The following is a 26831-nucleotide window of genomic DNA, read 5'->3' as shown; positions in this document are numbered from 1 at the left end:
TCCCATTTATTTTAATGTTATTTTAGAAAATGGTGCAGCAAATAACCAGAATTCATGTCATGACTAGAAATGTAAATGTGTTTTTTAAATAAGGATGTATCCAGTGTGTCCATGGTGGATCCTGTTTGCAGCATATGTAGTTTCATAAGACTGTATAAAGGTGAGTTTCAGACTGCTTTACCTTTGGGAGAGACAGGTGCTTCAAGTAAAAGAGCCCCGATAAAACAGCAGGTTTGAATCATTAATCAGATAAAGGCCATGAACATGTACTCATATTAGAACAAGACAGGCCTTAAGGTTACAGTTGATAAGATGTGTGTGATTCCTCATGGGAAAAGCTAATTAAGGGAAAGTCTTTGGGGTCTCACTCAGTCATCTGTTCTCAAACTGAATGTAGTCAGGCAGTGGCCCCTACGGGCTACCATCTGTAAAACAAAGCTGCTACTCTACCTTTGCAAAGCCACATTTTATTTTTCTGTTGTTGTCGGGGCTGAGGAGTCAGACTCCCTTTTTTTTTGCCTTGCATTGTAGAATACAAATGGGTCTCTGTAAAACTATGCAGCAAATAGTGAGTGAGTCAGGAAACATGCTGCAGGTCATGTGTGAAGACACTCTGGCACGCACAGGCACACAAGCGGACGGACACAGACACACACACAAACACACACACACGACACAAATACAGACACAAAAAGGCACTCACACATTTGACCGATCTCGTCTCACCTCCCCGGCAGCTTCTTCAGAAACGTCGCTTCATACTGACCACTTATGTTGACTCCATTTTAGCCTTAAACTCTTGCTCGACCATTCAAAAGAAACGCAGTCGGAGTTATACTCAGATCGTGGGATGTGAGGGTTGTTGTGTCTGTGGGTGACGGAGGGGGAGGGGGGGGCGGTGGGTGCTCTGCTCGGTTTTGCTTTGCCGTGCTCAGTGCAGGACGCAGGAAGACAGTCGCTCTCCAAGGTGCTGGAAGTCGGAGCGCTTCCTTCTCAGCTGCTGATGGATGCGACCTCTGCTGAAAAACTCAGATAATGCCTGACTTCAGTCCCAAATGGTTTTATTTTTTATACTCTTTAACTTCTACTCATCCGAATTTTCATTTATTGTCACGCAACCGCTGGATGTATACGCACGTATGTGCAACTGGACTGGCTGCCGCTTTCTGATGTTCACCTGCGTCGTTTGGAAATAAATTGATTCCGGATTCTCAGGGAACGATGTAGAGGATTTTGCTTCAACTGTTTTTTCTCAGTCTCTCTCAAAATACTGCATGCTTTTTGGACGTAAACTGTGATATTGTCTCAGAAAAAAAATAGGTGAGTCCGAGGATGATAACCATGAAGCAGACCTACTTCTATGTGGATTTCTTTTTTTTCCGCACTGGAAAGGAGGAACCATAGCAGAAAAAGGCTGATGCTTTTTTAGCTTTTAAAGCCCCCATCAACACCGAGAGGGAGGATTATAGTGTCTGGTGGAATCTTGTGAATTTACCCGCTGGATAAAGTGAAGTTCCCATTGTAGGCGAGGCGACTGTATATCTTCAATCTGCTGTAGAACTCAATGTGTTGGGCTCTCTGGATGCGCAATAAGTGGATATCGAGCAGTTTTCAACGCGGTGAGTTTGTCATTTCAAATATTGGCACTGCATCCCTCTTGTCACTGGTATTTCAGTTGATAAAAACCAAACAATTCAGAGTCAAGGAGAAATGTTTGTGACCAGCTGCCTGAATTCTGCTCCGTGCTTGTCCCCGGAAGGACAGATGCGTTTATTTGGAGGGTTTCGATCATTGCGCATTTAAGATTCGGAAATGTATATGTTAAATATCATGTTGAGAAAGAGCGTGTCACTGCAAGTCAAATGTTGGAGCAGTAATGTTTGTATTTATTGGTTTCCCGAAGAATGAAATGGGACTAATAGCTACCTGTTGTCTCTGCTCGCTGTCATAGAGTTTTAAATTGCACAAACATAGGTTAGATGTTTGGTTTTGTTGAATTTGAAGAACACTGTGTTGAACCCACTCCACCCACCACGCATGTAGCACTTGTTTTAACCTTTTCATCTGTTGTTATCGGTTGAAATTTTGCACAAAGGTAATAATTCGAATCTGAACACCCCCAAACCAACAACACAAAACACAAAATGAAAAGCACAGACACTCTTTCAATGTTAAAACAGGTTTTTGTTTTCTTCAGCAATATTGGCATAAGCCTGTTGACTCCCATTTGTCTTTGTAGATACATTTTGTTCTAAATGATGGCAGCAGGACACATGGCAGAGCCAAAATAGAGGTATATTAAATGTGAGATTTTGTGGTCAAAGGGTGTTTCAGAACAGCATTAGTAAATCATCATCCATCATATAATATTTTATGTTCTCCACAGCAGCCCTTTCATCGTATGATGATGACTATCGTGATGGTAATTGAAGTGCAGGACGGATCCGGAGAGGATACCAGGAGCTTAGGGATGACATACACACACTTTCGTTGAATGTGGGTGTTCATGCCGCGGCGAAGGATGGGCCCTCTCCTCCTCTCTGCCGCCTGCGTCCTTCTGTTTGCCCCGAGCGCAGTGCGTCCGGTCTCGGTAGCTAACCCCGAGGATTACGCCGCGGACGAGGCTGAGCGGACGGCCAGTGAAAACATCGTGTTCGATGACTACCGGGGGAAAGGATGCGTGGACGACAGTGGCTTCGTGTACAAACTTGGGGAGCGCTTCTACCCGGGACACTCGAACTGTCCGTGCGAGTGCACGGAGGACGGGCCTGTGTGCGACCAGCCCGAGTGCCCCAAACTGCACCCCAAGTGTTCCAAAGTGGAGCACAATGGGTGCTGCCCCGAGTGCAAGGAGGTTAAAAACTTTTGCGAGTACAGAGGGAAAACATATAAAATCCTGGAGGAATTCAAGGTAAGATATCTGTTTCCAGTCTGGATTATGTTTTTTTGTTTTACTTTCACAATGTTTTACTATTGCATTGAAACATTTGGTTGAGATGGATTCTAACACTTAAAATGTAAAATGTGCCTTCTACTTTGGCAATATTTTCAATTTGCCACGCAAGATGAGAGTTAGGCCAATGATTATTTAAAGACGCAGTGTCCAAATTATACACCTTTAAATCACCTCAAAACTCAACTTATGTTCATGAGTTTGTAACTTAAGCATGTACAGTCAGTCAAAGTCTGGATGCCACTAAAGCAACCATCTAGGCAATCTGTCAAGGAGATTTGGTCGTTTCAAACCTAACAACTTTTACAAGCTCATGGAAAGTATTAGACATCAATCAACTGAAAAGAGTGTCATGGGAACAGCCTTAAGGAATACTAAGTACAGGAAATCAAATGGCTAGACCCTGTTTTGTTGTTTTGATCCACGGTGGGTTTGGGTTACTGAAGCTTTTGGTTGATATGTGTGTATTTCAGTGCTTAGCATTCTAGAAAAGTATCATAAACATGTTTATTGGCCAAGGGCACAAACATGGCTGCCTCCCAGGGTGATGTCATCCCCCCTCCCTTAACCATCAACTGAACATTCAGCCTGCATCTCTAAAAAATGACAGATGCTATAACTGTATTTTAATGCCCTGATTCATGGACACGACACAGAGTCATTGCAGGCAGATTCAGTTTTCCTTCATCGCCTGCAAAGGGAGCACTGTTTTTTACCCATCAAACCAGCGTCTCAGCGGTTGTTTTAGAGCATAACAGCACTGTCTGATTCGAAATGACACTTCCAGCATGACAACTACGGTCTGTGTTTAAACTGTTGCTGCCCACGAGGAACCCCTCCTCATTCAAATTCATCACAAGTGGATTGGGGCTGTAAGTGATTGAGATATAATATGACACAGTGGAACTTAGAAATAGTATAGCTCCATGTTAATATTGAATGTATTAGTATGCAGTTAGATTTAGCTCACTCATTCAACTACTTTTTGGAAAATGGTATAATATCCAACTATAATCAGCAATCACTTGAACTATGAGATTATAGGACTCAAATTGGGTCTGAGTAGAAGGTTGCATAACATTTGAGACAAGTCCACAAACCTGAAGTTAGACTTGTGGTGATCCATCACATATTTCCCTTGGAGGTTTCAAAACTGTATTCTTCCCGAACCCATTTTTTTTTCTTAATTTATATGGCCTGGTTCTTCAAAAAGATGTAATCAGAGTGCAATGATTGAAAGAGCCATCATGTTTTTAGATTTAAAACATATGGCAGAATGATTTAGTCCCATCAAGTAAAGAAAGTATGCAGATTCCTCATAAATCCTGCATTTTCTACAGGGACAGGAACACTGAATAGTTACAGGGATTCCCTGCACCGTCACATGCATTCGTAAACCTTAATAATGCCTTATAAAGATCTTTGTCGAAACAGTTCACATTAGATATTTAACCTTGAAAGTTGACCTTTCAACAGACAATATTAGTCTTTAGAAGTTACTGTTTTTGCTTCTGTTTGATGAATAAGATAAGTTCAGAGCCAGAGGATTCTGAACAGTTTTATCGTCTCGTCTCGTATCGTATCGACATTTTATAGGGTCAGCGTAAATAAACCAATAAGACTTTAATAACTGCCACATTAAAAATGGTCCATAGGAACAAATGTGTGTACTCAGTGAACACATGTTACACAAGCAACAAATATTACTTTCAAGGGTTATTTCTGCAAACGATCAAAGTAAAGTGTTAACGACTTGAAACTAACAACATGACAGTTACACCAAAACAATAGGCTAAACGGTGCGGAAATGTTACATAAAGTTAAATGGAGCAACATCTATGATTGATTATTATATGCTCATGTGTCACATGAAACAACTCCTTTCACATCACAGTATTACAGAGTTCTTAATACTTGAGCATATTTACGTGGAAATGGCCCCAATGTGTGCATGGGGAAAATAATTGTGTCAGACAATCTACTGGTAAGAAGCTCTTTTTAAACACATTAGTTTGTTCAGTCACAAGTTTTGTACCATCTGGAGACTGAACAGCTCCAAAATGTGGGGCAGTATTTTTAAATAAGGAGTAAGTGGTAGATCCTGAGGCTAGACCAGTTAAGAACCACTGTTTTAAAGCAAGGGACAGGAACTTAAAGTTGACCCTATTTGTTAATATTACAAATTAAAACCATAGGTTTTATTTTTGGGTTTATCAAAGTTTCAGTTACACTTACAGAAGATTCACTCCAGTATGTATATAACGTTTAAACTTAGTATCTGTTGAATGTTTGTTTGAGTATAGCTTCACAATGACTTCAAGGCACAGCAACGAAGCGTCTGCAGGGGAGTGTTGGGACATGTTGCACCTGTGAATATTAGCATGTCATGACACTGAAACTAATTGAAACAGGCAGGGGGGCCGCTCACTGAGCAAGGTTACATAAAATGGAGACAAGGGCCATTAATAGCAATTCTGCTACTGTTTATCAATATTTTTGTATTATCAGATGTCTGTCCTTTTTTTCTTGTTTTACTTTTTATTTTCACTGACAATGTATTCAGGGAGTTACATCACACTGGACCCATTGTTAGCAAAGATTTTACTTAAACTTGTCAGGGTTTAAACAAGTACCTGATCAACTTTTAAAAATAGACATACTTGGCATAAATGTTAACTATACTGCTGCTTCCAGAGGTTCCCATTTCACTCTGTCCTTTTATATTATTGCAAACTATCGACATAATATTTTGATCTTTTATTGTTTCATGTGACTAAAGAAGCTTAAAGAGGAAGTTGTGAAAATCTGAAATGTGATGCATTCATTGTTTAGACGATTAACAACAAAATAATACCAATATTGACAGTTTATAAATCATATGCACTGGTACATAAGGATGAAACGGACATGGTTTTTTTCTGCTAATAAGGGGTGTGGGGGGTCACCCATTTGAAACCAATGTACTTAATTTGTACTGATTGGTGTGTGAGCATGTCAGACAACATCAGGCTCAGTCCTGCATTGAGATGCAAGGCCACAGCTTTTGAAGGGCCGCAGTGAGTGCATAAGCTGCGCAGTTTGATGTGAGATCAAGTCCATCAATAGTGCAGCGCGACCTCATGCTAACCTTGGCTGCGGGGCCTGGAAGGACAATTCTTCACACTTCAGAGAGAGAAAAAAACATTCATTTGAGCGTATTGATCATCTGAGTTAAAATGACTCCACAGAATAAATAAAGAGAGTGGAAATTTCTGATGCACCATGATCCCTTTCTTTTGTCTTAGGCTGCATAAGTATCAGTCTAAAGTCTCTGTCCACATCTTGTTTGAAGGTCGAGTTTTCAGTGACGACATGAAAGCTTTGGATCCCTGTGGCGTTCACAGAAGTCAAAGACTGTCAGGATCTTGTATACAGACCCCTGTTTAGAGATGTCGACAGGTTAACCTTTGATGTCGGCCTCATTGGCATTTCCTTTTTTGGTGAAGTGCAACATTGTGCAGACGTTTGCTTTATATTCACAAGCTGATGATGGTGCGGAAGATGGCAGAGGCACAGAGAGCTAGCCTTTAGAGAAACTGGGATCTTCAAGTTTGTTGAATGAATTGATGCTGGGGAACACAACTTAGCATCAACCGACCTTGTAAAGTCACTTTGTAAAAGTGCAGATACTTCAAATACCTGTTCCTTAATCAGATTCAATTTAAAACTTTAAAACGCCTCTCACTGACCAACAAAATGAATATTAGTCGTCAGCGAAAAGATTACCTAAATTCTAAATAGGTGTTTTAATGACTAACATCCTCCAGCAGTTCTGATTCCAGCTAATCAATTTGCAACCCTCAGATCAAATAACCATTTGCAAACTCAGCAATGATTACAGTTAGTAGTGCATTGGACTGCTCAAATAAAGGAGAAGCAACATGGACAGTTATGCACTTGAAAAACACTAGCTAATCCACCCACGCTGTTCACAGAAACTGCCAAAATTGCCACAAAATAAAAGTTACTCTTAACTGTTCTCAGGCCAAAATGCGTCACTTTTCCGCCTAAAACAGTAGTTTTAAAGTCAATCTAATAAAATGTTGTACTGGAGGATGGATCACTGTTTCTACTTTGCAAAAAACGCCATATTAGCCCACCCCTTTATCTCTGTTTGATACAATCATTGAGACGAAGAGACAATTATGATGGATGAAGCTTAAAAGAGAAAACGAGAGAGTGACGGAGCGAGAAGCTGGACGAGAGTACAGTTTAAAACATGCTTTTACAGGTTGGTTAGAACAGAAAAGTGCAAGTCTGAAGTCGAGCCGGCTATGTCAACAAACTGTTTGACGATAGTGCAGTTGCACTCAGAGACCTGTGGTGGGTCAAAATGCACCAAATTGAATTCCTACAAAATGTTGCTTGCATTGATTATTTGTTTTGCATTGCAGCATGCGACCTTCCGAATGTCTAACCATATTTAGGAGAATTGAGCCAATAGACAAGATGATTCATCAGTGTATCCATCAACATGTGACAGACATGAAGAGACGAAACTTTAAAGATGTATTTAAGAATAAATGGCCATTAGCTTAAACACATTTTTACCAGAGTATTGTTTACTTCAGAGCCTGTACTCTGATGTAAGTAAAGAATGTGTATCCTTAACCCGCGTCCATCAGGGAGCCCCACGTAGAAGCAGTGTGCAGTCATTGTCATGTGAGTAAGATTGGGCAATTATTCAACACAAAGCAGCTGACTGCAGTGCATTGTCAGCATGTCATTTGTTGAATCTTATGCTGGTATAAACTCATGTATCAGCAGCCTCACTAATAAATTCAATTCACCTGAGAAGAAACCTTCAATAACATAGTATGCACTGTTTAAGAAAGTCAATAGTGTAGATGTAGTTGCAGTGGGTTTATTCTCTACTCATTTGTTCTGTTCCCCTGTGAGAGAGTCCTGCCACTCAACCCAAGTAGGTGTTTTACCTACAGGGTTTCCCATCAGATGAGGAAAGGACCAGTCCCCCCAGCATGGCTGCCGGCATGCCTCAGGCCTCAGCGCAGCTGCAATCAAGAGCCAGGAGCTATAGGGTGAGTTCAGATCCCAGATCACTAGGCTAAGGCTGGGATGTGAACTCAAATGTGAAAAATCCCGTCCATGCTTTGTGTCATTTCAGTATGCAGAAAAAGAGGGCTTCACATTTTTTAGTGATTAAAGCCACACTTGTATATTCAGACTATTTAGATGAATTTCTGATGCAGCCATAAGACTTAATTTGTACTAACCTTTCCCAACCTCTAAGTCATGACCAATACCTTCCAAGAAAAAAAAAAAGTTATGTTTTGTTTTTTTTCCTCTCTGCACTTAAAAAAAGATTCAAATGATGGGGGCGTTAGTGTTTCTTTTAACTCTTAATTGTTCTGTCAATATGGCTGGCTTTTTAACAGCTCGATGCATCATAATTATGGAAACATACTGTGAAAGCACCTGTACTGACAACAACATTTAATTTAAAACAGCATGCACGCACACACACACACACACACACACACACACAAACACACAAACACACACACAAGGTGCTGCCGACACATTACACACAACAGTAATTAGTGACTGTGTTTTTCAGCACTGACAACTTTGAGACAAAAAAGTGGTAAAAGCCGTAAATATGATTGCTGAAATTGATTTTCCTGTCCAATTTTCCTGAGGCGACAACGAACTGAATTAGAAGGAAATAATTGAACTTCAACAATTAGGAAACAGTCAATTTTCAGGTTTTAACTTTCTTGCACTGTACCCCTGCAGACAAGTAGAAGGGAGATTTTAGCACACCCTCCCCTCCTCTCCTCTGTAGTCCTCAACCAGCGGTTCGATATTGTTTTGACTTGGACAACAGGAGCATGCAGTTTGCCTGTCGACCCATTCCCCATCACTCCTTTTAACCGCATGGGTGGGAGTCTTGTGACCCTGCTCTCCTGCCTCAAAGTATAACACATGACCATTTGCCCTACCAAAGCTTATTGTACTTTTTTTTTTTTATTGTTTCACTGCCGCGTCTCCATTTGTCTCAATGTGGGAATGAAAAGCATAACAGCCGATTCACTTTCATAACAACAAGTCAGGGACATACGGGAGTCAGCGAAACTTCAGGATGCACTCCTAAATTTGGTGCCACTGCTCGGTTTTACTCTTGTGAGGCATGACTGATACTCTTCACGGGGAAAAGAACACTCTGAAAAACATCAGGTGGCACAGAATGCATTTAAGTATTGAGAACTGTGGCATGGCTGCGTGAAGTGGGTCTCTTTTTCAAATTATATTTTCAGGGCTGAAGTGATATCTGTGAGATCACCATGCACAGTTTGAATGAAAGTACTGCCAAAGAGAAACACAGAATGTGATCCATGTGGTTTTATTGTCCCTGGCTCATTGTCCTTAAACCACATCAATGATATATCACAGTTTTTATGTTGGGCTGAATTCCAATTTATTTCTTCTGTTTACTTGCAGATACTTTATATACAGTGTGTGTGTGTGTGTGTGTGTGTGTGTGTGTGTGTGTGTGTGTGTGTGTGTGTGTGTGTGTGTGTGTGTGTGTGTGTGTATATATATATATATATATATGTAAATAAATGATGCATTTACTGGGAACAAGCAGATTTATTCCTGTGTGCTTGCTGCAGTATATAATGTCTAATCATCTCTTTAGCCCTCCGCTAAAGATAGTAACATGCCTTGTGGTGGAAAAGCAAAATGTACCCGTGCTGCATGCAGATTGTCGTTAGACTGCTTCTAATTGATCCCATTTTTATGCTTTGGAGTTACGCAATTACTGTTTGAGTGACAGATGATCAAATATTAATCGAAGTTTTGATCCAAACCGTCCAATTAACCTTTTGACCTGCAGCTGCTGAGGACTCATGATGTGCTGTGCTTTTACCCAAAATAAGACACATTACCTTCCATGTTAGAAACACGAGGAGAGGACTGGTATGTTGTTAGCCTGTTGCTAACAGGGGAAGCAGTAATAACTTTACTATTATTAGTCATGTTTAAAAAATAAAACTGATCTGAGCTGAGGAGAGGAACAAGTTGCTGCTTCAATGAGTGCAAAATTATTAAACAAAGACTTACACAGGTGTATAAGACTGAGGGGTTACAAAAAAACTCTGGAGGGGAACTGTCTTATTCTTTGTCAACCAATTCTAATCAGATCACAGCACAGTGGTAAACAGTGATAATCGACTGGTCTACCATCATTATCATGAGTTATTTTTGCTAATACTACTCATGCCAATAACCATTACTACTGACATTGTTGCTATTAATTTATCTTATTCATTGTTGTTGTTGCTCTTGTTTATCTACCCTTCTTTCTGCATCTCCCTCTATCCCACTTCTCAAGCTCAACAGTTCATGCAGACACAACAATTTTGGTTTTACGTCTTGACGTTGTATTAATGATTGATGGGATAAGATTGTGCAGTTTGTGATTGGTGTTAAAATGAATTAGAAAAGTAGATTTTTTTTGCAGTAACATAGCTAGTCAAAAATGGGGGTTCAGTTCTTCTATTGGCATCTGAAAGAAGGATATTGGGTTCATTTGAAAAAATACAGAAATGGAATTCCATAAAATCAATAATAAACACTGAATATGAATCTCATTATTGCAACACACTGTTGCGCCAATTCCCAGATGAGCCTTATTTGTTATTACCTCACATAATCCTGACTGAACCTGAGTTTTCTGCTGCTGGAAGTGTCAAATTAAAATGTAATTGCTTTTATATGTTACCCAAGGTTAATGTACTTCGTCTCCAGTCAACCTGGAAATCTCACGGGTAACAAAGCTAAGCAAGCTTTCAATATTTAATTACCAATCCCCAAGACAGGTCCTTATATTCCAGTTGGAATATCCTGTATGGAAATACAGAAGGTAAAGCTGATATTCAGCCATGACATCATGAAGCCTTATTTGATGTGTCAGGCTTGGCCCTATAATCCCACCTTGCCAGCCTCCACAGGTTAAGCCTGTCAGGTTGACAAAATGGGGTCCATGTTCCATATGTATGAGACAACATTGTGCTGTGTAATTGGTGCATTTCGGTGTGTGTGCTCAAACTGACGCAGCGGCGGATAAGACAACTGAAGGGATGTGTAACTTTGCGATAGAGGAAAGTGCATTTTTGCCATGCTTATTTACTTATGCAGACCAGGGCTATATACTTTTTTAAAGAATAAGATATGCAGGGAATTTCTGACTTGAATTCCCAATAAGGCGAGAGTAACGTTGAAGATGTTCAGGTTCTGTAAATATGTGTGTTTTAAGAAGCTCTTATCATGTCAGTGCAGTTTCACTGGAAAAGAGAAAAGGCCTTGAGATGTGTCTCACATCAGGGAGCAGCAAATCTAATATATGCAGCAGACACAATGAACAAGCAAACAAAATCAATCATCATTAACATCACTCTGAGTGGAAGTCATTTGAGGCAGATATAAGGAACACGGCTTCTAATACCAGAATACAAACAAGTTGTAGACGTTTCCACACAGAAAGTCAGTAAGTGTTTCAACACTCATTCATTCCCCGCAAGGAGTCGTGATGTTTAACAATAATACGTTTGTCTCCCTTCATAAGCATCACATCTGATAGACGTCTTTATTTTTAATCCCACGGACAGTTTTTTGACATGTCAGACAAAATATAATCAGTGGAGACAGTTTTATTAAAGTTCTACCTGCAAGAAAAGGAACGAGGAATAAGAGGAAGGGGAAGCTGTTTTAGGGTTGTGTCTGAATTTCTTAAGCTCTGATCCTTTAACATTTTGCAGAGCTCAATCAGATAGAGATAATTTTAGTAAGCTCACAATTAGAGACTATGTGATGCATTTGCAGCCTTACAGTTCCCTCCCCTTTATCACTCAGTGGTGCTAATATTTAATTTTATGGCTCTAGTGCATCAAGACTGCAATAAATTCCAGTAAAAATACGAGGCTCACTTCCCATTTTGTGACTCTTAATGCGTCCTGGCAATGCTTGCTGATAAAAGTCACATTAAAGCATCCAGATTTACCACAGCCCATTCACTTATCTCTGCACAAAACTGGATTATGAACAGAGGAGCTGCTGCTGCGGCTGTTGTTGTTGTAGGAGATAATGTATTTTCTGAAGCTAATGCAGTTTTAAAGGTTGATTTGCAAAATAACAAAACAATGTCTACAACGCACACAATTCGTCAGTTTGTACACATTTGTGTTATTGGAATGTTTGGGGACATAGTCTCAATTTTCTTACAAAGTCATGAATGAAAATGTTGATACCACTTCTCATTTTGTACAGTTTATTTGACGCTGGATTTAATGAGGGGTTTCCCATGCAGGCTCTGTCTGAAGTTTACAAAATCAATACCTAGCACCACCGAAGATCACTTATTATTTTTAATTCTTCAGATGAAACCAGACTAAATCTAAAACCCACATTAACACATTAGTTCATGGCAGGTTTAAAATGAGCTCCGATCCATCTCCCAGTTAAGACCCATCCGTTGTTTTTGGCCCTTGAGAAAATCGTTCATGCATATCCACTCGCATTAACTTTTGTAATTCACTCCATTTTGGTATCTCTCATGTCTATCCAATCTTCAGCTCATACAAATTTCAACAGCCAGAGTTTTAACACGGTCAGAAAATAGAGATCACATCACTCCAAATCTTGCTTCCTTACATTGGCTACCAGTCAAGCGAAGGGGGGATTTTACAATACCATTGACTGTGTTTAAAGGTGTTAAATGGACTTGCTTCTTTCAGAACTCCTGTCCCCATATCAGCTGGTAAGATGTTGTGGGTTGTGCTTTTTCTGTTGTTGGACCAAAAGTGTGGGACTCTTAATCTTCCAACATCCGTCTCTCACCCGATTTTTTAAGACTCACCTCAAAACATAGAGTAACATCCTACTCAATCGCCTTTAATTTTCAACAACACATCAGGTTTAAGGAGCTCTGTACGTTGTGTGTTAAACTGAACAACTGTTACATGTTCTTTCATTTTGATTGTTGTTGTTCTTGTCTTTTACTTTCTTATACTTGTTTTTTTTTTATTTTCTGTCTGTGCTGTTCAGCACTTTGGATCAACTGTGTTGTGTTTAAGGTGCTAGCTAAATAAAGTTGAGTTGAGGTTCTGTACCAATTACTGGTGAGCCCATCCTTGAGCCTCCACTTGTTTGCCAACAAACTACACCAACAAGATATTTGTGAGCTTTAGCAGAGCCAGAATAGTTCTTTCCCTGTTTCTAGTTTTATGCACAGTTTTGCTAACAGGCTACTGCCCACAACTATATTACCATAAAGACGTGACGCAACCTACTCATTAACCCCGCAGCAATATTCCTTTAAATTGTATAGAGTGCCTATGCCACCTTCGAAAAGCAATAAACACTGTTAGTCCCTTCAGTGCTCACCAAGCAGCTGGGGTTGAATATGAATTGATTTTCTTTAACATATTGAAAGCTGCATTTTGAGAAAGTTATGGACTCTGAATCATTCAAATGGATTACTCACCGGGCTCATTATGACTCATCTGAAGCATTTAGTCGAGCTGCAGATGCTTCTCTCCACATACTGTACGCTGGCCTGCCTAACCCTTAAAAAAATCAATACTTTGTCAAATGTAAACTGCAGTGCTGTTATAAAATATGAACCATCTGTACCCTCTAAGGTTAGCACAAAGCACTGAGTCTCTGACAGATCATACCCGGTTTAAACAGGCCTCTCTAAAGAGTGTTCACTGTGATGAGCAGTAAGAAAACGTAATATGATGAACAGCTGACCTTTCGTGATTTGGTAACAGTTTGTATTTTTCCACTCCATGTAATTGCATTACAGTTCATTTTACGGTCAAGAGACTTTGTAAAGCTAGAGTGAAGTAAGAGGCAGCGGCACAGAGAGCTGCATTGCTCTGATTTACATGTTGCAGAGGTGGTAAGATAAGCCTGTGAACTGTTTCCTGAGGCAGCAGAATGCAGAGAAATACTAAATATCATGAAACTCCCTCATTGGTCATTTCTACTGATTTTATTCAAATTCAACTGCATGCTCTGTTTTTTAAGATGCAAGAAACCTATTGGAGCTCTGTAAATAATTTATTAACTTGTCTCTGTTTATGAAGAAAGTCTGAGATGCATATAATAGGTTTACATTAAATATGAAACAGGAAGCAACAAAAAAAATGCTTATATGAGACAGGCTGTTCAGTAGTAATCATGTGGAGTACACACAAGGTGAAACCCAGTGACTCATCTAACCCAGATTCCTGATTCCTCTTCCCCTCTCTGCCCACAGCCGTCACCCTGTGAATGGTGCCGCTGCGAACCAAATAATGAGGTGCACTGTGTGGTATCCGACTGCGCCGTCCCAGAGTGTGTGAACCCCGTGTACGAGCCGGAGCAATGCTGCCCCATCTGTAAAAACGGTAAACGCCGTCTCTTCTTGAATTCAATGCACACACTCCTCAGAGGTCATTAAATTTTCATTAAACCGATGACGGGAAGTTTATCTGCAGTATCGCCATTTGATGGCCGCGCCTTTAGAGGATGAGGATGTAATTGATGTTTTATGAATTAAAATTATTACCTTGGGCCTGTTGGACACTAATGAGCAGTACTAGTTTTAATTATAAATGACACACTAAGCTGAGTAAACATTAGCCCATTGATTAAAGGCATGGTAGGAGGGACTAATGGGTCCTCGGAGAACCTTTTATCTCCCAGTGCCCTGACGCCCTTGTCACACACAGCCAATCCCTAAATTAGAATTATAGGATTCCAATGGTTCATTGGCTATTTACAAGGCGAGGTGGGAGATTTCCCTTTGCCAGCATCAATCCTGAGGGAGAGATGGAGCTTTATGACTTAAGTACAGTAACTGCCCTTCTGCAATGTGATCTCAGCTTGAATGAACAACAGCGAATAGTTCCTGTGGGAAATATTAAATGCCGTAACAACAGAATGTTGCATTCTTTGGTTTTACAGGCCTGGAAAGTAAGTTAGACGTAGAGTTTTAAAAAGCTCCATTGTTTTTCTTGGCCCAATTGTGAAACTAACAAACAAAAAGATCCACTAGCATAATGATATGCCTTGCTGTAGTATTCTGTTTTCACATTATGAATGTTGTAATGAAAGAAAAGGAGTCATCATGAGTATTCATTCTGAAAGCAGCAAAAAAGAAATGTTGATTTATTTTTTTTTTTTCATTTCCAGCTGAGGCTTACCTATAAATGTGCAGGGAGGAATTTAGTTTGAGGCAGATGCTAAGTGGCTGTTTCAACACAACTTTCATTCACACTTTCACTCATTTCTTCTTGATCCCCCTTGCTTTTTTTCTCTCTTTTCAAATCACACACATAAATGCTTGAGCACACAAACACCCACACTAACAAGGCTAGCGAAGCTGCTAGGAGAGCGCTAATCTAGGCTGACAGGACACAGTGACACCCTTGGCATTTCAGGGTAGGCCTGCCGTTTCTAGACTCCCCAAGGGTGCATGGTCAGGCTCTGGCAGGCAGATAAATCTCTATAGGAGTAGGTGGCTGAGAGGCCAATGAAGAATGCTGTTTAGCTCTCATTTATGGCCACAGGACAGGGTGCTATGAAAGGAAGACATTTACTTATGGGATCCAGTTTGACGTGCAATTAGTGGAAGATAGTGAGACTTGTGTCTCTTATTTTTCCTGCGGCAAGGAATTCAAATAATAATGTGAAATGTGACCAACCCTTTTGAAATGTCACTGTATTTTGAGCACCACCTTTCCTCAACAGGGACTCATCATGATACTAGACACACAGGCAGTAACATTTCATCATTTCGTACTGTGGCTGTGGTGTTGATTTAACTCCACAACTGATGCTGCAAGGTACTCTGACCTTGTCATTTTGAGTGAAAGTTTTCTCTCATTGAACAAAATCTGTTTGGTGGTAGAGTCTGCAGCCCTTCTAAGGGCACATGAGAGTGGTACTTTAAGCTTAATGCTAACATAGTCACAATACTAATGCCTACATTGTAATGTTGGTAAGGTTTGATTTGTCCCATGTTCATCTTTTTTGGCTTACCTGTTAGCATGCTAACAGCATTTAATACATTGTATACAGTATTCAGAAGGAGACGGGAAAAAAAGAGAGAAATCCAAAAAATAATGACTTATTTAATTGCCTACATTTAATTTCTTATATATATATATATATATATATATATATATATATATATATATATATATATATATATATATAAATAAAAGTGGAACATTTATACAAAACACTTTTGCTAATTTTGCACTTTTGCTAATTTTTTACAAATTTCATCCTAATTTTTCCAGACAAGGTGGAGCACATTGAAAATGGATCAGTGTATATCTTCTGGGTTTCTCACATTTGATGTAGTGTCACAGTTAAGGCGCTGCTTCATCAAGACTAACTCTCAAGTGTAGGAGGTCTCAGCATTGTATTTGTACTGTTACAGTAGAGTCACAGTAAGAGTTGTAGATAAACCCAGTCATTGTGTTATAGTTTTAGGTTGTTTAAATTTGATAGTTAGGTCATTTTGAAGGGTAGTTATACGAGGTACTTGTAAGTATATCAGCCATCATAGATATAGGTCAGCTCAGCCCCTCTTTTGAGAATCGAGCAGTTGGGCAGGCACAAAAGCTTAGCTGTACATAGCAGCAGACGGGTATGTTAGTGTCAGAATCGGCTTCATTGGCCAGGTATGTTCAACACAAGAAATTTAGACTGTAGACTGTGCTCTCTTTGTACAAAGGTATAACATTAAATATTAAAAATAAACTCAAACATAAACAAGTAATTAAAGAATAATACGTACAAGACGAGACAAGATAAGATAATAGTGTAGTGTTGAGTAGTAATTCGCTAATTGCAAGAAAATACTATCTAAAAACAGTGTCCGAGTAATTGTACACAAAAAAAATTCTAATCCACAGGAAAAGCCATTCCTGTGCTGTTTTAGCTGGATAATTTTTGAGCATTTGTTATATGATCTCAAACTTGGATGCAGTAATATGACAGATTCCCAATATATTGTAACTTTCAGTCTACTCAGCAAAATTGAAGTTGAGTACACTTAGGACCCAAACAGCTGATCAGTGTGCTACCAGCCAAAGACCACATAGGCTATGTGGTGTCCCCAAGTAGTGTTGAAACCATACAGTAACTTCTGGTGTTGAAAAATAGATGTGTAAGTGTACAATGTGTTAAGTGCAAAATCCTGCACTTTGTCGAGGCTGGCTGCAGAAACACCAGAAGTCACATACACACTACATTCAAAAAAGGCTGTTTTTGCAGCAGAAATGACCATGTTTAAAGACTGGGAGTGATACAGAGATTGAAAAAGTGGCAAGTGACATGTCACAGTACATGAATATGTTGCTTTGGGAGCACCCACACGGGACAATGCATTGAACAGCATCTGCCTTTACTACATTTAGTCTAGTTGTAACCTTGATTTGTAGAAATGTTTAAACCTAACAATGACCATGTCAATGCTGGTGCTGCTAACGCTACATGTTTTAGCTTGTCTGCTGCTTAGTGTTTCACCCTGAACACATCAGCAGAGAGAAGGTAAGGACAAAGGAATTTACTGTCATTTTTAGTGCTTATCTCTAAACGCTCCACATTCATTAATTCCACCCGATACAGCTCCTTTAACTTTTATCTTGAATTATGTAGAGTAAATTCATCAGGGAATATATGTAATTATATAATTGTCCTGGAGAAAATGGTAATGAGAAGCAGTCTGAGAATGTAGCCTACTGAATTTTGTATGGATGATAGGATTAAAGCATGTATAGATCTGCCAGGTCTTATCTGTCTGAAGCCTGTCATTATGGTGTTATAACAGACATATCATAGAGAAGCAGTGTCATAAAGCTGTCTCCACTCGGGTCACATATTCTGAATGACATATTTTGCGGAAGAGCTGCAGGTCTTGTGAGGAAAAAAGAGGTTTTTGGCAGGTGGGTTTGTATGGAAGCACATCTTCCCTGTAGGCAAAAACAATCGCATTTGAGCCAAATAGAGTGTAATGAGACCTCATAAGCATTCACTCCTTAAGCTGAATTCAGTTAAAGTATGATGTGCAGAGACAGTTTTGACACAGGACAAACATTTTCTGTCTTCAGTGAATTTTATTGGCCGTGAATCGATCACAGGCTCGACAGGTGACAGTGTGTCCTTGGAAAACAGACAGGTAGTTTAAACTGTGTCCTTGTGGCTTCAAATCTATCTGGCTATAAACAATCACACTTGGCAGCGTCACCAGTCACTCTCTTCCCTCATCAACCTCTGCTGAGTTTGTCCTGTAACCTGTGCCAGCAGTCCAGAGGCAAATCAATGAGAGCTAAGACTTGGCAAGCACTCTCAGTATCTCCTCTAAGCTCGGATCAAAGGTCTTTTATCAGGTCCGGGCAAGAAAGCAGCTATCGCTAGATTATGCTGCGGTCTTTGACGTAACATCCAGTGTTTCCTTGACAACAACCAACATTTCGTGTCTGTCATGGCGGACGCCTACAAGACACGTCCCGTTACAACTTTGATAATTTGGAAATATTTAAGTGCCAAGTACTCAGCTGAAAAAAGAACAATTTATATATATATATATATATACATATATATATATATATATATATATATATATATATATATATATATATATATACATATATATATATATATATATATATACATATATATGTATATATATATAAAAAACATGGGTTTAGCCTATTCTTAATTTAAGTTAGACATTTCAATGTAAACATTAGCATGCAATTCAATAAAAGAGTGTCAAAGCAACAAGTTGAGTTGCAAAAAGAAAGCTTTTTTGACTGAACGAGCGCAGATAACTAATGAACTCAGTAAATGGTCTCTTAATGAGTGTATAGCCTCAGTAGATAGTTTCAAGTCTTTTTCAATGCTGTATGATGTCTTTTGTGTGGATTGTGGTTCCATTTCATAGCAACTTGAAGCAAGTCAAGGCCACAAGATATTGACAAGCTGCTGCACATGTGAAAGGTCAACCAGAATAGAGGAACAGCCTCTCATCAAGTTGTGGTCACTTCTGGTTTCAAAATACAACATGGCATCAGATGAGCAAATTCCATATTTGATTCTTTATGATATCTGTCGTATAAACCAATAATTGAAGGGAAAGCTAATATCTGACTTACAATGCATATTTAGGCTAATTATTTTAATGACCACGAAAGACACCTTGTATGTCGCTGTCATCACAAACAAAGCTGTTTCATTGAATGTATTGATCAGAGGAATAACAGTAGACGCTGAAATAAATAAAGGAAATGCATGTTAAAAATGATTAAAGCTGAATACACTTTTGGTGTCTCTCTCTCTGAGTGTCTCGTCAATGTCCTGACGTTTTACCTCTGTCAGGGTGATAGTCTAGTAGTATCCAAAGTTCTATATTCAACCACTAAAAACAAGCAGACACTGAACCATCTCACGTGTATTTGTCCTTCACTTGGATTGCACACACAAACACTCAAATGATCCATTCTATTCACAGATCAGATATTAAACCACAGGCCAGTACAGCTCATGTAAGGGTGGCTGTGGGATAGTGGTAGATCCAATGTCTCTCAGCTGGAAGATTTTTGGTTAGATCTACAGTCATGTGTCTTGGGTAAAACACTTAACCCCAAGTTGCTCCCGCTGCTCCGATGGCAGTTTACAAATGTGTTTGAATAGAATTAGTCTGATGGTCACTTTACATAGTAACCTTCACCTGCATTAGTGTGGGAATAGGTGTGTGTAAAAGGGCTTTGAGAAGTCAGAAAACTAGAGAAAGAACAATACAAGCTCAATTCCATTATTATTGCATAAACAGTGGCTATAACAGAAGAAAACAAGAAGTGTCACTAACAACATCAACAGTGCCACTATGTTGGTGTTGAACATTGCTCCACAACCCTCTGCTTTTCTGACTTTGAAAGTCAAATTGTCTACTGTAAAATAAAAGTGCTATCTAACTCTTGTTTCACACAAAACCATCTTCAGGAGACTGAATTAAAGTGGCTCCAGAGATGTTCATGGAAAAGCTCAGTTTTTCATGCAAATTTTATGGTGTCAACTTGGGTAAACTCCAAAAGACAAAGACAGAGAAGTAGAGCTGTTGCTTATAACAATATATGCTTCCAAACAGGAAGCTCAGACAGACTTTTTTTCAAAACAGTTATTTTGACTAGGCATAGCAGAGAAGGCACAGGTGTTACAAAATACATTAATAATGGCACAGATCCAAGTAAGCTATGACAGTGTAGCAGTAGATGTGCATGCACAATAGGACGCTGAAACTGAAGTAGCTTAATGAAACTAAGCCATCATTTATTTTATTATATTTATTACAGCTGTGTTTGTCCTACTGTGTCATAAAGGCATGTATCAGAGTTGAATAATTGTGTGTATTTGCACGTACTGTAGCTGGCCTGGGTCCCAAAATGTTGCAGGTTTTATGAGGCACTTCAGGTCCACTAACTCTATTCAGTCATTGCTATCATTGAGTTAGCCAGCACTTCATTATATTCCATAGGACACTTAGATGTCCATGAATATTATCCATGAAAGCTACTGTGTCTTCAAGAGTTATGAGACATATGAGTTTTTTACGACTACTCGTAGAGGACTCTTGAATCGAGCAGATTTTACAGAGCTGAATGCTGAGCGCTATTCAAAGTCACCGTCACACCAATTGAGCTCCTGATTGCTTCCTTTAAATGATTAAAAAATTGGAGTGAATTCTTCTGGCTCTTCTCTATCAAGTAGTCGAGGGAGAGATACACTGCCTAAAATCACCCCCCAGCAAAAGAAACAAATTCGATTAAACACTTTCTTGTGCTATTTACCAATAATAAATGTGCTGCATTTCTGTTTTTTTTGTTTTTTGGCTTCCTCGAGAACAGAATCCTTAGATGTACCCAGCCTAATCCGGCTGTATCTGCTTAGATTATCAAATACATGCGCTTGAATTGTGCTTGTGGTAGACAATCCAAAACATTTGAGAATTATTCGTCTCAGTCTTATCAGCAAGAAGGGACGGAAACAAAAACATCCGTCAGCTTTTTAAGGATATACCAGATGTCAAAATTAATCTAAGTTCCTCACTGTTTTGGAAGTCACTACAGACAGTGTGCCTATGTGTGTTTGTGTGTGTAAGAAACCATGTAAGGAATTGCTAAGGAGTTCTTTGGCCTTTTCTTACAGACTGAAGTGATTAACACCATCCTCCCAACTGCCTCTCAAAGCAGATTTCTCTCTCTGTACTCCAGCCTCTCTGTACTGCCAAGCCAGCGCCTGGCAGGCTTCTCTGCTCGCGGCGCATTAGGATGCAAAGCGCTCCATGTCGAGGGAGAAGGGGAGACTAACAAAAGCGCTTTAGTGTTGCAAAAACAAGCCCATCGGTGCATGCCCGTGAAAAGATCTGTACGTCTGCTCTGACTGCCCCTAACTCCCTGCAGCTCTCTGCATCACTCCACCACCCCACCAAAAAAGAGACACTCTCAAGAGGGCCACATCCATTTCTCGTCCTTCTAACTCCTTTCTTTCTTGTCTATCCCTCCCCTTCCCATGCGGCAGGTCCAAATTGCTTCGCTGGAACAACGATCATCCCAGCTGGAATTGAAGTAAAGGTGGACGACTGCACCATATGCCGCTGCCACAACGGAGACTGGTGGAAGCCGGCGCAGTGCTTGCGGCGGGAATGCCTCAATGGCCAGACGTTGTCGTAGAGAGGCTCCACCTGGGACGGTGGGAAAGCTCAGGCAAGGCCCTGCCTACTGCACCATTTTGTATGATTGACAGGGCAGGAGCACAATTCCTAAGTAACCTGAGACAGCATAGTATTGAGATGTTCTCACAAGCGTCACACAAATAAAAATGTTGCCACTCGGAAGAAGACCGAACTTGTCTCATGGCTGTTTCCGCCCTCCAGTTTCACCGTCCTATATATTTTCAGAAACTGACTGGCTTGATTTGCTGCTCTCACTCAAAAAAAAAAAAAAAAAAAAGTTTCTAAGATCTTTGAACTCTTTCCTAACCATCGGCAATGATGTATTGCGTATGTTGATTTCTGTATGTACGTCATCTGCTTGTTGTACTTGTCTTTCACAATCATGCAGGTGTTGTAAAGTTTCAACAACAGGAAAAACAAACTGTAAGCACACTTAGTGGCGCTTTTTTTTTTCTTTTCTTTTTTTGTCGTAAGAGGACTGACATGGCACTGCAAGTGTGCTTGAGTTCCACAACTTCACTCGAAGAGCTTGTTTACAAGATGCACATCACACATAAATGTTTGTGTCTTCATAAGACTTTTTTTATCGCTATGGCAGGATCTCACCTCTAACACTTAGACGATGCTACTGTCAATTTTATACACTTCTGTAAAAAAAAATACCAAAACACAGCTTTCATTTACCAAGAGTTTTGGGTCACGTCTCTGTACGATAGCAGCACAGATAGTGTTCTGTCAAAGTTAGCTGCAGGAAAAGAAAAGGTTGTTGAGTGCAAATAAGTAAGGCTAAATGTAAAACTCTGCAGTACTGCAGCATAACAACTGTGGGCAGCCACTTTCCGACTTAATAGTCGTTATTGTTGTCTCTCAGAGGTCCATATCCCCCAGAAATATTCCCACTAAATAACTGCTTCAACTTGTTATCAAGGCAATTAGTGAGCCAAGAGCAGGCTGCTTTACTTTCCCTTAATCAAGGGGTATTCTGAGATAAATCATTCAGCCGGATGCTTGGCGCTGCTGCAGCCTGCATGCTGGGCACACTCGGAAAGAATCAGCAGACAAAGAGAGAATCTGCATCTGCCTTAGCAGCATTCATGTGCACATTGTCCATGTGAGTATACACAAGCACACCATTCATCCACAGTCTTATTGCAAAAGTATGTGGAGCTGCACTCTGTGAAGCACTAAAACCGAGAAGGCGTGTTAATACAAGGCTGGTACATTATCCCACTGCTATAGATTAATAGATTTTCAATACCTTCCCTCCCTGTACTGTTGGAACAGCTCTTTTAATATGGTTTGGCTGTGGCTATAATAAAGAGACAGGCTAATGTATTGCTGTGGTATTTTCTAAGACCAGATTGGTCCTCAAGTGGTCTGGCCTGTAAGAAAAAGCTCTCAACCAGTGCCCAAATCAGGATATTTTTTTACATGATAAATACTGGTCATTAATTCAAAGGTGAATTCCTGTAAGCTCGTGCCATTCATCACTAGAATTTTTTTCCATTTCCAGAAAATCCGTTCCTGTTAACCTTTTAGACCCTAATCCTGGGCGGTGATGGATGGTCTGCTTAATAGCTGCCACCAGCTCTCTGTAATGAGACAGAAATGAACACGGGATAGAGACTAATGACATAAGAGGTGTTTTACCTTAAAACCACTACATTTGGAAAGAATCTCATGGTGGTCCATCGTCTTAAAGGTGCAGCGCATGGGTAACGGATGGGATCACAGAATTGGAAGAGTGTGGGCGGACTTCAATTTGAGGTGCAACAATGGAGCTTAGGTCATTTTCATCATTAAGCTACAGTGATTTAGTGTCCTTCAATGGGAAATGACAGACCTCATCTATCTGGCTTGAGGTTTTGCAGACTTGTAAAGCAAAACTGACATCCATGGCTTATCAATCATAGCCTCAGCGCTCCAGACATTTTAGGATTAATAAAAGGAGCTTCATTCATCTCAATTACTTTAAATGCCAAATAATTATTCATCCTATACATGTATCTGAAAATATGTTGGACTTACTTTTCTGGGTAGCAACAGAGAGTAACTGAGGTGAGTGTGAGAGTGCCAGTTGACTGGGTTTAGAGGCATTGCTGCCACCAACGATGCCTTATTGCTTCTGTTCCAGGCAAGATTTACAAAGCGTGGCCTCTGGCCTCATACAGTATGAATAGCCAAGACTGCTTTAAGTGCTTATTTGTTTGCACTCATGGTGCAATGGTTTACCATTACGTTTTCACCAAAGCTTACTATTGATTTACACTCTGACATCCCTGCAGGGTGAAGCGTCCATTTTCCTCTGGTTGCCATTCCTCTGACATCACATACAGGATGGAAGGCTCAAACCCTAGGCTAGGCTCCATGGTTTTAAAATGTATTGACCATGATAATCTAAGAAACCCTTAGCACATGTATTACTTTATAGGAGCACTGTACAAAAGGTGATGTCAGAGAATGTTGGTGCTAAGAGTGCAAACAGTTTAATCAAAGCTTCGTGTGAAATTAATTGGGGGGGAGACAAAATATCCAGAGCGAGACCTTACGTCCCTGTCCTTCCACAGGTAAGAGTGACTTGTTTAAGGCTGCTAGTGGGAAGTAGAAAAAGATATGAAATCAAGTAAGAAAAATGTATATTCAGAGCACGTAGTAGAGTTTCAGAAAAACCATGGAAGAATTTTTTCTAACCCAAAAAATGAGATGCAGACATGCAGGAGGACTTTAGCAGTGCTTACAATGCTGTGCACTCTTCGTAGGTTGAGTCCTGAGGAGTTGTCGCGAAAATGACTGTTACCTCTCTCCTCAACAACTTCACAAGATGAGTTTTAAATATTCCATCTGGATTCACGTACATCAGAGACGTGGTGTTTGAAAGCATAGACTGCATTAAGAAACACATGATATGGAGTTTATCAGACATCATTTACATCTCAGAGGGTTCTTCTTTCTGTTTTCACAGCAGGTGTGACATTCATCGTGGTATATTCTAGAAATTGCAGTTTCATGGACAGATAAGCAGCAGAGTCTGCCTTTGGCTATTTTGCACCATGAATCTTGAGTCTTTATGTCTGTTTGTGAATGACAATTCAGATGAGACCATCTTTCATTCAGTCCACAGCTTGTACATGGGCATTTTGTAAAGGTAAACCATTTGCTCATTCCATGAGACACCGACTTACTGTAGCTGGAACTATGAAAGATTGTTTCTTTTGTCCCTTTTTTTTTTCAGCAACAAAACTGTTATATGAAGTGTGCCTGAAAACCAACACAGAGTATCTGGGATACAAAGAGAGAAACACTGTTATTATACAATCAATTGTATTAATTTTCGGGGACACCAAGGGGCCTGTTAACATGGGACTCAAATGTTGGGATCATTTCTAAAACACATTTGAGTTTTAAAATAAAAGAGCATTGATTGTATACAACACATGCTCACAAATAAAATCCAAATTAAAAAAAAAAAAAGAAAAAAACTTAAACAACCCTTGGTGTCCCCCCATGTTGTTCATATGTAAATATCTTCAAACGTATAATGTGTATTCTGAAATCTGCGGTGGAGTAAAAAAAAACAAACAAAAGAAGATATTAGAAAATGTGTATCATTCATCGAGACAGAAACTATTTTGTTAAATAGAATTGAAAAGAAGTTTTGGCCAAAGTAGGTGTGGGTTTCTTTTTCTTTCTTTTTTTGAATGGATTTTCTTCACCTGCAAGTATTTAAATCAGTTTCACTAGAAATGCTTTAAAAGGCATGAAACCCCCTTAACTACTCAAATATGTGTGGCATACTTGTGCAAAAAGGATTCCATGTGAGCTGAGACAATGTTGCCAACAATTGTCCTTTAATACAGCCAGACTTACTATGTCCTCAAAACATACAAGAATCAACAAACTTTCAAGATATGATACTTAAGAGCTGACCCAGGTCAACAGGTCCTATTAGCCTTTATATAACCAGAACAGTATTTTTCCAGATTTAAGGCTATTAGAACGAAAATAAGAAGAGTTCAGTGCTTAATGGTTTTGTAATGCGGTGAGTTCAAGGACATTACTCACAGGTCCAGCCTTCTATTTCATTACATGTCGGCCCGGGCTTCTATCTCGTCCGCACTACTAATTGCCTTCTCCCACCTCTTGCCGTGGACAATAAAAGGGAAGCAATTTTATTCAGCACATTGCAATCAATAGCAATTAGGTGCATCCCCGACTAATCCCATTTAAAATGGCATCTTGGGAGATGGCCAGGAGGAGACCTCTCGACGTACACTTACCTCCAGGCCAGCGTTGGTGGTAGGGAACACAGATGTACCCGCTATGTGGACAAAGACATTGCTTTGTTTTTCTTTTTCCACACTTTCATTGAATGTTCATTGATCTTTTCTCTCATGCAGGGACACACTCTGCTCCACTTGTATCAAACAAGCATTTTCAATCAGTTAATGAGAGCATTATGTCTTCCTGGTAAAACTATGCCGATTAGAGGACAAAATTCCACTCTAATACCACTTATTAGATGTTGCAGCAAACTAACTAACTGATTGGAGTACAACGCACAAACCCGAAACAGATCAGAGTGAATGAATGTTTCAATTGAGTAAATGGCTTGTGAAGGGCCAGCAAAGATGGAGACATGCTTGTATTGGAAAGTCATGGGGAGTAAGGAGCAATTTACCAGAGGACCCACATTCTCATAACATACAGCCTCTGTAAAGGGGGTGTGCAACAGAGCTAGTTAAGTAACTAATAGCAAGGCAATTGATCCTCCGGTTGTCTGCTTTTTCAAGAGATGAGTTAAGGTGATTGGGATGATGAAAACGTTACCATTTCTGGGTCTTCTGAGGCCTCAATGCTGTATTACTCGATGATGACAGGAAGAGCGAACGGTATTCAAAGCAAGAAGTGAAAACCCTCGCTCCTTATTGACATTCACATATCTTGGCAATTGTGGCGTAAAGTGTGAAAGTCAGTCGGATGCAGAAACCTACAGATGGTGTCAAACAGTTGAAGACAACGGTGTCTTCAACAGAATGTCGTGAGGTGTTTAGGGACGGTGTTTTCAAAACTGTAGATGCACTG

The 26831-nt window shown here is 39.8% G+C and overlaps 1 protein-coding gene across 3 annotated transcripts; it reads left to right on the top strand.

The window, feature by feature from the left end:
* The first annotated feature begins 462 nt into the window (after nucleotides 1–462).
* vwc2l (von Willebrand factor C domain containing 2 like) lies at nucleotides 463–26436 on the top strand. 3 transcript variants are annotated; one of them, XM_079357338.1, is made up of 5 exons: nucleotides 463–1619; nucleotides 2387–2911; nucleotides 7933–8031; nucleotides 14280–14409; nucleotides 21596–26436. In XM_079357338.1, exons 2-5 carry the CDS (start codon nucleotides 2495–2497, stop codon nucleotides 21745–21747), a joined length of 798 nt encoding a protein of 265 aa, XP_079213464.1. In that variant the 5' UTR covers nucleotides 463–1619; nucleotides 2387–2494; the 3' UTR covers nucleotides 21748–26436. The 3 variants fall into 3 exon arrangements, with proteins under 3 accessions (XP_079213464.1, XP_079213463.1, XP_079213462.1); XM_079357337.1 differs by lacking the exon at nucleotides 7933–8031 and having other exon boundaries at nucleotides 469–1619; nucleotides 2390–2911; XM_079357336.1 differs by lacking the exon at nucleotides 7933–8031 and having other exon boundaries at nucleotides 470–1619.
* The last annotated feature ends 395 nt before the right edge of the window (nucleotides 26437–26831 follow it).

This window comes from Symphodus melops (genome assembly GCF_947650265.1).
Source record: "Symphodus melops genome assembly, chromosome: 12".
Classification (NCBI taxonomy): Eukaryota; Metazoa; Chordata; class Actinopteri; order Labriformes; family Labridae; genus Symphodus; species Symphodus melops.
This window is presented reverse-complemented; position numbering and strand designations above follow the sequence as displayed.

Excerpts from the sequence above, each read along its gene's own strand:
- vwc2l (XM_079357338.1), top strand. The coding sequence starts at position 2,495 with ATGTGGGTGTTCATGCCGCGGCGAAGGATGGGCCCTCTCCTCCTCTCT. Across the intron at positions 8,032-14,279 it reads CAAGAGCCAGGAGCTATAGG|CCGTCACCCTGTGAATGGTG; the intron begins GTGAGTTCAGAT and ends CTCTGCCCACAG. Across the intron at positions 14,410-21,595 it reads CTGCCCCATCTGTAAAAACG|GTCCAAATTGCTTCGCTGGA; the intron begins GTAAACGCCGTC and ends CCCATGCGGCAG.